General features: G+C 41.8%; 1 protein-coding gene across 1 annotated transcript in view; it reads right to left on the bottom strand.

The window, feature by feature from the left end:
- Positions 1–5276, bottom strand: part of Fat3 (FAT atypical cadherin 3) — a 526046-nt gene extending 520770 nt beyond the window's left edge. The window contains exon 1 of the mRNA XM_013028825.1: positions 1988–5276. Coding sequence (XP_012884279.1) covers positions 1988–5276 — 3289 coding nt within the window. The remainder of the gene's footprint in view (positions 1–1987) is intronic.
- Between the last annotated feature and the right edge of the window lie 5791 nt (positions 5277–11067).

The following is an 11067-nucleotide window of genomic DNA, read 5'->3' on the forward strand; positions in this document are numbered from 1 at the left end:
AACAAAGGAGGAGGCTGCAATGCTTGGTAAGAAATGTACGCATTATCCTGCCCATGTAATTGTAACCCCTCTGTACAGTATGTTCACAAATAAAATAAAAAAATTCATTTTCTAACATTACGAGTATATTGTATGTACTCTACAATGCTATAACTTCCTACAAGCCCTTATAATCACTATCAAAACTTAGACCATGGTAAATGAAATGTGTGCCTCTCTTAAAAATGGGCACTGGTGGCTCATGCCTGAAATCCTAGCTACTCAGGAGGCTGAGAACTGAGGATCGCAGTTCAAAGCCAGCCCAGGCATGAAAGTCTATGAGGCTCTTATCTCCAATAAACCACTGTGGCTCAAGTGGTGTAGTGCTGACCTTGAGCTGAAGAGTGCAGGGACAGCACCCAGGCCCAGAGTTCAAGCCCCATGACCACCAAAATAAAGGGGGGGGGTAATATGGGAAATCATTAGATATAAATGAGATGGGGCGGGGAGAGGCCCTCATGATAGCAATAGTGCCCTTATAGAAAAAAAGAGACTAAAACTCTATTTTTCTAGCATGGAGGACACAGCAAGAAGTCATCAGTTTATAAGCCCAGGGGCAGGCCTTCATGTTAACTTTAATGGTCACCTGATCTCAGATTTCTAGCCTCCACAACTGAGAGAAATGAGCACCTGCTGTTTAAAAGCCATTTCAGTTTATTTTGTACCATCCTGAACTGACCATGATACCAAATAAAACACTCTTAAAAATGTTGTAGACCTTTAGATAACAAATACAAATTTGCACTAAAACTACAAAGTATTAACATTAGCATTTGTACAAGAATAGAGAACACAGCTGCTTCTTTTGAGCTGTCTAGAAACTACTAAGACATGCAAAAGGAAGAGTGCTAAGAAAGGAAGACTTACATACATGAGTATCTAGACACATGTACATTTAAAGGCAAGCAATGACAAATTTTAATACTAATACCTACAATGAAAGATAAACAGGTACGGGCAATAAAATATTGGGACAATTTTGCTCCCTATTGTTTTTTATTGTAAAAATACTGTACAGAGGTGTTATAGTTACATGAGTAAGGTAATGAGTACTTTTCCTATGAAACATTGCTACCCCCTCCTTTGTTTTTCCCCTACCATCCCTTCCCACCCCACCTTCCCAACTCCTTCCTTCCCCCTCATGTTGTAAAGTTTATTTTCAACATAGTGTTTTGTACATCTCATTGAGATAGTATATATACAATTAATTTTCGGTCAATGTGTAATAATTTTTTTAAATTCATTTTCTAACATTACGGATATATTGTATGTAACTCTACAAAGCTATAACTTCCTACAAGCCAGTCTAATCACAATCAAAACTTAGGCCATGGTAGATCAAATGTTTGCATCTCTTAACGTTCTATAAAAATCTATGATTTCAAAAAATGTCTTAAAGTCAACTCATAAATAAAATTAACAATATGCTTCCTGTGTTGTATTATTTAACATCTCTAAAAGCATAATCCCATGATTAATAAAGCATAAACAACGTGAATATCCATCCTTCAAGGATGAAATATGCCCATTAAACACGAAAGACCAAGCAACCAAAGCAACAACACTCCAGCAGTAAGGAAAGGGAGATTCTTATATAAGATCCATTTGAAAATCAATTTCACAGTTCTAATCTAAAACCAATCCCAACTTAATTGACTTTATCAGGACCAATCATTTAGCTAGGGTCAGAGGGACAATCTACAGAGGTTACAATTACTCACGCTTATCAAAAGATAACCTGAAAGCAGGATTGCTGAGCAAGAGAAAGCACACCACAGAACTGAGACTTGCACTGTTTCACAGACCTTCCAGCAAAGCAACACTCTCCAACTTGAGCTTTGCAACGTGTACACCAAATACCAAGTCACTTGTGAAGCTATTTAAGTGAGGAAACAGGCCTCTCTTTTCCAGTGTTGATGGTTTGAGAGAAACAACATGTGTGACTTACCACTCTCATCATCTATATTGAACCGCCCAAGACCGCTGCCATCCCTGATGGAGTACTGGATCTCTCCATCCCTCCCAGAGTCTTCGTCCAGAGCTGTCACCTGTAGGACACTTGTTCCAATGCGAGAGTTTTCTTTTACAGATCCAATGACAGCAAAATCTGGGAAATAGGGGGTGTGGAGATTTTCATTGACATCCACCACTTCCACTTCAACAAACGAAACAGAGGAAAGAGACACAGGTCGCCCTTTGTCTTTGGCCCGAACTGTAAGGTTGTAGAACTGGTGCTTCTCATAGTCAAGCTCTTTGCTCAAGCGGATGGCCCCACTCGCTTTATCTATTTCAAATTTCCCATTATAGTCATTGACCAAAGAATAGCGCACTTGGCCCCCCAACCCCAGGTCTGGATCACGGGTCTCCAGCCATGCAATAACAGTGCCCACTGGGAGATCCTCCAGAACCTTCACACTGTAGCTACTGGGAATGAAAGCTGGGGAGCAGTCATTGACATCGTCCAAAAAGACCTTCAGGGTGACAACGGAAAACAGTTGCTCACCACTCTCTGCCTTGTCTCTGGCTTCTATTTTCAAAGAGTAATTGGCTTTGAATTCTCGGTCCAGTTGGTCAGCTACATAAACGATTCCCGTTGAGCTATTGATGGCAAACTGCTGTGTATCCGTCAAGACTGAGTAAGTCACTTCACCATTAGGACCCAAGTCTTTGTCTCTGGCCTCCACTTGAATGATCTCAGTCCCAATACTTGAACTTTCAAGAATGTTAACTGAGTAGCTGTCTTGAAGAAATACTGGGCTGTTGTCATTGGCATCCTCCACATTGATGGTCAGCAGCCTCCATGACGATTTTTGTGGGTTGCCTAGGTCATAGATGGTGATGTTAAGGAGATAGAGGTCTGTGTGCTCTCGATCCATGGGCATAAGGACTTTGAGTTGCCCAGTCTCCATGTCGATAGTAAAGCAGCTATCTGTATTTCCATCTGATATTGTGAATAGCACCTTCCCGTTGAAGCCAGCATCAGCATCATAGGCTTTGATCTTCAGGATGTTAGCACCAACGGGCAGATCCTCCTTCACAGCCACATCAGAGGGAAAGGACTTGTCAAAATGTGGCCCTTGCCTATTAACCGAATAGAAGTCAAGAAATCCATCTTCCACATGCAGCTTTCCATTTGCTTTGGCTTTAATGAGTAATTTTTCTGCCAGTCTCTGAGCCACCCGAGTTTCTCTGCAACTGAAGCTCTTTGAAGACGCTCTCCCATGGAGCACAGAAATATTAATAGCCATGGGGTCTGCAAAATTCTCCCCATCTGTCGCTGTAATTCTGAGGGCAAAATTGCCATTTTTCATGCCGGAATTCATCAGTGACTTTTTAAGCTGTAAAACACCAGAGTCTGGGTTTAGATAAAAGAAACCAAGTTCATTTCCAGAAATGATTTTGTACTTTACAAGTTCAAGTTCATCAATATCGATTGCTGAGACAGCAGTGATGTGACCCCCGACTGGAAAGTCATAGGAAATAACTCCCTGGCAAGCCACTTTTTCAAAGAGAGGGCTGTTGTCATTCACATTTCCTACCCGAATGGTCACATTGACCTCGCTCTCGTGGCGGTAAGGCGAACCCCAGTCAGAGGCTCTCACGATGAACCTGTACGTCTCTGGAGAGGATTCAAAATCCAATTCTTCAGTTGTGCTAATAACACCTGTAAACTGGTTAATGGCAAATGGTAACAGATTTAGGCTGGCAATACTGTAAGTGATGTACCCATTCTCTCCTTTATCCTTGTCAGAAGCAGAGACAGTTAAGACACTTGTCCCTACTGGGACACTTTCATTCACAAAAATGTCATACAATGGCTGCTGAAATTCTGGGGTATGGTCATTTGCATCTTCTATGCCAATGGTAACTTGTGCTTTTAAATCCCGTTCCTTGTTTGTCACTTCCAGTTTGTATACTTCTTTCTTGACAGTATTCAGTGGCTGGGCTGTAACAATCAGGCCTGACCGAGGATTTATTTTAAAGTATTCGGCATCCTCACCAGGAGATAGTTCGTATTCCACATCTCGGGGTTCAGGAGTTAATTTTACTATAGCAACCACAACCCCAGGAGGGGAGAATTCACTTATACTCACATCGTAGGTTTCTTGCTCAAATCTAACTTTGACAGCATCTCTCTTGGGGTTGGTGATGTAGACTGACTTTAGTGCTGAAAACTTCTGAGGTGACCCCTTGTCTTTTGCTTGAAGAGTGAGATTATAGCCATAGGAGAAGCTTGCCCAGTCAACCGGCTTCCTCTCCTTGATTTTATACTCATTCATCCACTTCCCTTCTTTCACCAGGAAGAACTGATCTAATGGGTCCCCTGCAACAATGGAAACAGATTCAATCTCTCCATTGGCTCCTTCATCAGGATCCTCAACAGTCACCACTGCATACGTGGGCTCCCGGTCCAGGGAGAAAGGGACGTGAGTGACAACATGGATGGTTGGGGCGTGTTCATTTACACGTTCAATGTGAACATAAAGCTTTGCGGTACTGCTCACTCCATTGTTACCATAGAGCTTCATCCCTCTGTCAACCGCCAGAATTTCCAGATCATACCTGTTTTTCTCATCATAATTTAACCGTCCACTCAACGAAATGACACCACTTGTGGGATGAACTGAAAAGAGATCAACTTTGTTTTTAAAGTAATAGTAGAATTCTCCATTGGATCCAATATCTGCATCTGTTGCTGTGACCTGGGCTACGCTAGTCCTCAGGGGTGTGCTTTCTGCTATTGTAACCGAGTACGTTGTCGGGGAGAACAGAGGTCTCAGGTCATTCATGTCTAAAACCTGGATGTTCACTTTGGTCCATGCTTCCAAATCCTCTCCTCTGACAGAACCTTTTACCATCAATAAATAATTGTCCTGAATTTCCCTATTCAATATGGCAGAATTGCCACCCTTAGTTCTTATCCGGAGAAAACAGAAATCGGCAATGACCACTTCCTCAGCTTTGAAAAAGCCTTCCTCATCTCCTGATACAATTCTGTATTTCACATCCCAGGAGAGGTCCGTCAAGGTGATGCCCATTCTACTCTGGCTGTTGACGTAGGTCCTGGCTGCTGAGTTCTCATGCACTGTAGCATTATACATGGGGCGTGTGAAGTGGAGGCCCCGCTGGCCCGTCCCGGGCAGCCCCTGGGAGACGGTGGCCAACAACTTGAGGAGCAGCAGGATGAGCCAAGAAGGAGGGCGCGCACCCACACAGAGTCCCATAATCACATCCATTGCATCATCTTTCCATTCTGCAGGGAGAAACACAGAAAGAAAAAAGACCAATTAAATTAGAAGAGAAGGAGAGAAGGATTAGGAAACTGATATGAAGTGTGTGTGTGTGTGTGTGTGTGTGTGTGTGTGTGTGCATGTACACAAGCATGCCAGTACTGGGGCTTGAACTCACAGACTCACACTTTTGCTTGGGTTTTTCTCTAATGCTGGCATTCTACCACTTGAACCAAATCTCTACTTCTGGCTTTCTTCTGGTTACTTGGAGATAGGAGTTTCACAAACTTTTCTGCCTGGACTGGCTTTAAACCAAGAAACTCAAATCTCAGCCTCAGGAGAAAAAATTATAGGTGTGAGTCACTAGCACTCACACTTGTTTGAAGCAGACAGTTTTAATATAATATAAAATACAATTTTAATATAAAATACAATTTTAATATAGTATAAAATCTAGAAAAAGAAAAAAACTTTGAGTTAAAATTTATTTTAAAAACAACTAAGTGAGCTGGGAGGGTGGCTCAGTGGTAGAGCACTTGCCATGCATGCATGAGGCCCTGGTTCGATTCCTCAGCACCACATAAACAAAAAGAAAAAAGCCGGAAGTGGTGCTGTGGCTCAAGTGGTAGAGCGCTAGCCTTGAGCTGAAGAGCTGAGGGACAGCGCCCAGGCCCAGAGTTCAGGCCCCATGACCGGAACCAAAAACAAAAAACAAAAACCAAAACAAAACAACTAAGTGACCAAAAGTAATACTTTCAGTCAAAAAAAATGTGATAAAAGCCAGTGCCCACAGGTGACTCTGCCTGTTATCCTGTCTACTCAAGAGGCTGAGATCAGAGAATGGTGGTTTGAAAATAGCTAGAGCAGGAAAGTCAGTGAGACTCTTATATCCAATTAACCTCCAAAAAAAGCTGGAAGTACAGTTGTGGTTCAAGGGATAGAATTCTAACTTTGAGCACAAAAGCTCAGGAGCAGTGCCCACACCTGAGTTCAAGCCTCAGGACTGGTAGGTGCACACACACACATGCTCACACACACACATTCCCCTACTAAAAGTGAATATCTTAAAACATTACACATTCTTGATAAACACAAGAGAGACTCGAGATCAGAACAGAGTAGTAGAAGGTTTGATGATGACTCAAATGCCTCAGTCCGCTCTAACATCCTATGCAAACACAGCAAAGCAGCAGAGGTCTTCTAAACTCCACTCTGACCATGGTAGAGTGAGGCAGGCTCTTGAAGGTAGATGCACATGCCTCGCTCCAATTTGATAAAGAAAATCCAGGAGCACCTCAGTCCTCCAATGAAACGCATGTCAGTGTCTACCTCTTTTCCCATTCATTACCATAAACAGCAGAGATTGCGTAAGAGAAAAATTCTGTTGACACTTATCCAGAACAGTCCGAACTCCATTGCCATCAGGGAGAAAAACCTACCCCATGCTCAGTGTAGCTTAGCAGATTCTGTACCTCTGCCTTCTTCCCGTAGCCATCCTGAAGGAAAGCTGATGTCATATGTGTGTGTGTGTGTGTGTGTGTGTGTGTCTGTGTCTGTGTATGTATGTGTGTGATAGTATTGTACCCCCCCACATCCAATACAAAACAGCTGGCAACCATATTGGTTTGCTGAATACAAAGTAACTGTTTGGAGACAGGTTAGCTGCAAGGAAAGAAAGCCAAAACCACCCTCTCCTAGTAGTGCCCTGGGGAACACCCATACCTTGTACCTCCTTACCAGGAGGAATACCCTCCTTGTGGTTAGTTTGTGGTTAGAATTTCTTCCTAGGAGGTAGAAAACCATAGGCCAGTTTTAACCCTAGGATGATTTACATGCAACAGAAATGTCTGTGTTCTGGTGATATTTTCAGAAGGCTTCATGCATATAGACTGTGTCTTATCCATTCTCTTAAAATTGTGGGATGGCAATCTTACACATGCTTAAATTTCTTCTAAAAAGCTATTGAGTCATGATCTCTTTTTTTAATATCCAGCACATTTCTATTACTGTACACTTTTTCTATATTCCTTAAACCCTAAAGAGCTAGAAATTGGCAGCAAACACTTGATTCCTAAGTGCCCAGCTCAACCCTCCCACTTAATGGAATGTTTTCATTTTCTCATTTTCTCTGTTCAACTCCTTCCTTTGGTACTTTGCTTGTGTGTGTGTGTGGGGAGGGTCTGTGTCTGTGTCCCCTCTCAATCCCTTATCCAGGACACCAAGAACCAAGACTGACCACCATAAACAGTATAGATGTAATCTGATGTCAGAGCCTTTAATATGTTCACATTTCAAATTCCTCAAAATAAACATATCCTACTTCAAGAAACAAAAGCCAAAAATTATATAGCTTAAAATAAACCCTAACTATCACCCACTGCAATCACGCGAGTTTCCAGATGAAGCACTAAGAACATTAAAAATAAACAGATTCCCTTGATACCAGGTCTCACATCACTCTGGCTCAGAAGTAATATCAAGTGATAATGTGTGACCATAATTAGGGTTCACTGGGTTATGTAGCAATTTTAGATCTTTGAATCCCTATCATTTGGGGTACTATAAATTCTGACACTTCATTACTCCCCCTGGGACTGCTCCTTCCTAGGCAAGTAGCTGACTTTGTAAACTCTACTAAGAATTTTTCAAAGCAAACAATAATGTCATGGTAGGAACACACTTCCTTCAGTTTGACTATTTAACTTGAACATGTCTGCATACCACATTTTTTCCTTCCCAAAAAATATGCCACTAGATATTTTTTGTCTTATAAATCAGAATGAATAGTACTAAACACAGATTGAAAATGCTCCAAAACATGCTTAAATGAATAGTATTGTTATGCATTAAAATTTAGATTTAACTCCAAGAAACTGAAATAGGAGTAAGTTTGTCAACTTCTGTGTTGAAGTCAAAATATCTCATGGCTTTTGTATCTTCTTTTTGCAGAGGGAGAAAAAAAAAACCTTATCTGGCACAAAAAATGTATTGAGTATTTTTTCATTGATTTGAAAATACACAAATGCTAGAAGTTAAGAATTCAATATAACTTTGAAATTAAATAATAGAATACAGTTTTGGCTGCCACTTCTTTGTCTACTTTTCCCTGCCCTTTATCTTCCTTCTCTTCCTCCTCCTCCTCTCCAACCTCCTCCTTTTTTTTCTTTTCTTCCTTCTTCCTTCTTTACTTTCTTCCTATGACAAGACTACTGTTTAAACTGAAAAGAAGCAAATATGGCTTTTCCACATTGAGGCCAAACTGTGATGTTGATAATGGTAGTTAGGATAGTGTGTCAGTTGCTTTCCAGATGGCTGGATTTATTCTATTGTTTTTTTCTGGATTGCTTTACAGAAAACACTGTTTTCAACCTTAGAGCCAATTTATACAACTTCATACTATAATGGATAAATTTTTATGCAATCTCTGAAGTTATCTAATGTAGTGCCACCTCATCCTGCCCTCTCGCTCTATCAGGATGGATCTTGATGTGGGACTCAGATTTATCTCTCTGAGAACAAAGAGCCACAGACTTCCAGAGCAGGGAGTTGCTGTCACAGAAGCCAAGTATCCAGCAAGGCTGTGACTTCCCAGGTGCCTGCACTTGGGTTTTGTAGCCTGGCAATGCTACTCGCTCGACCATAAACACATGTTTCATCTCTTCCTGTTACTCATTTTGAAAACTTCGTTAGCAAGACATAGAAAGTTCTCCAGAAGGATGCTATGAAAGGCTGTGACACAAAAAGAATCATGAAGAAAACCCTCCCCTTCTAGGTGGTCTTGGTATAAAGGTACTGGGTATTTAAAGTGCAAAAGCGCAGATGGGTAAGTGCTGTGGCAACACCATCAGCTACACAAGAACAGTGCCAGTTATAGGAAGCACTGACTACTGGCTGCCTGTGTTTGCCAGCTCTGATATTAACCAGCTGTGCCACTTTGAACAATGTGTTTAAACCTCTCAGTGCTGAAATTTTTCATCATTAATGGGATTTGAATTAATAAAGTACTTCATGTGGTTTCTGTTATAGAGTACATATGTAATTGTTAGATATTGTCATGAAGGCATATCTGAGACTACATGATATCTGTGAATCACAGGAGAGAAACTTCACGACTTACTCCACATACTCCTTCCCAACAGGAAAAACCTCAGCACAGGAAAAAGACAGGATATCTTCCTATGACCAAAATCAAAGCACAGTTATAGTTGTCCCAAACGTAAAGAAAGCCTGAGTTCAACCCAACACTTTCTGGCTGTGTGACCTGGGACTAATATTCTAAGTTTCTGAAGTCTCTACTTCTTCTTCTGTAAATGAGTAAATGAAGATTTTTAATAGTCCCCACTGTCATGGGAACACTTAGGCTGGGCATAGTGGTACACACCAGTAATCACACCAACTCTTAGAAGCCTAGAGAAGGAGGAAGAGAGGGAAAGAGAGAGTGTAAAGGGGGAAGGGGAGGGGAGGAGGGAATGGAAAGTGGAAGCGGAAGGGCAAGTAGAAGGGGAAAAGGCATAGCAGGACCTGACACACAGTAATTGTTATAAGCAGCATTATAACTAAATTAGAAGTAGGATGACAAATGGAACTAGTGAAATTGCATAGAGGACGGATGATCCTGTGGGCACCGTCTCCATATCAAAGCTACATTCCAGATGTCCCAGAATTGTTCCTGGGGTTGGCATTGATGTCAGAGAGAAGTCCTGACCATGATGATATGGTGATGAATTGTTGTCACAGCTCTCCTCCCACTGGCACACTTAACTTGGGTAAGTGCAGCTCCTCCTCAGACCTGATGGTTAATTCCTGAGGAGTTTGAGCAAGAGTTGTCCTTGTGATGCTGAGTCCCAGAGCGGCCAGGTCCTGCCAGACCCCACATCCCAGAGCAGCCCACGCCAATACTGCTCAAATTACCCTCCTCATGGTACTGCTCTTTGTTCTGGGTCTTTGCTCCTGAAATCAGTTATAGACTGTCGGTATGACACACTTGGGAGAGAACTGCACTCTCTAGCTCATACTAATGACTGCTTACAAAGAAGAAAACAGGTTCTCTCTCTCTCTCTCTCTCTCTCTCTCTCTCTCTCTCTCTAATATACTGGGTGATTAGATCACTAGTAATTCATGTTCATGCTATTAATGATATTGTATGATACACTGAGCCAAAGGATAAGAAAATGACCTCGCCCATTCCCCAGTCTTATGACCAAGGAAACCAATTGAGAGGTAACATGCTACAGACAAGGTTGCACAGTTTGCTAATAAAAACACGAAGGACCTCAGTTTTACTGTGACATTGACTCTCACCTTGCTCTTGCCCCCTTTAGGAATCCAGTTTTGCTCCCATCCACGTCTGCAAGTTTTACTCAGCATCTAAGGTTTAGCCACATATTCTATGAAGGGGCCTCAGAGATTCCCTGTCCAAAGTCAGCCGCACCTCCTGCTCTGACACCAACTCCAGAGGGATCAGGAACATCCCAAGGCTTGGTAAGCTCACGCTGCTGGGTTCTCTCCAGAGTTTCTAATTCTGGTACCAAAGATGTAGTTTGATGGCAGTCTCAGATAGTTCATTTTGAACCACTGCTCTAAACTTTATTTCTGACAGTACTTTCTTTCCTGTGTTTAAATTATGTAACTGCCAATTGGACTGCAGGGCTCTGAGGGAGAGTTCTAGACCTTATTTCTTTTTCTTACAGTGTCTAACAAAGTGCCTCAAAAAATTCTCTTTGGGCAAAAGAGTGAAGCTTGGCTAATCAGCATACACTAGAGCTCTCCTTAATGCTCATGAAGAGAACCAAATTGG

This window comes from Dipodomys ordii, unplaced genomic scaffold, assembly GCF_000151885.1.
Source record: "Dipodomys ordii isolate 6190 unplaced genomic scaffold, Dord_2.0 Scaffold114, whole genome shotgun sequence".
Taxonomy (NCBI): domain Eukaryota; kingdom Metazoa; phylum Chordata; class Mammalia; order Rodentia; family Heteromyidae; genus Dipodomys; species Dipodomys ordii.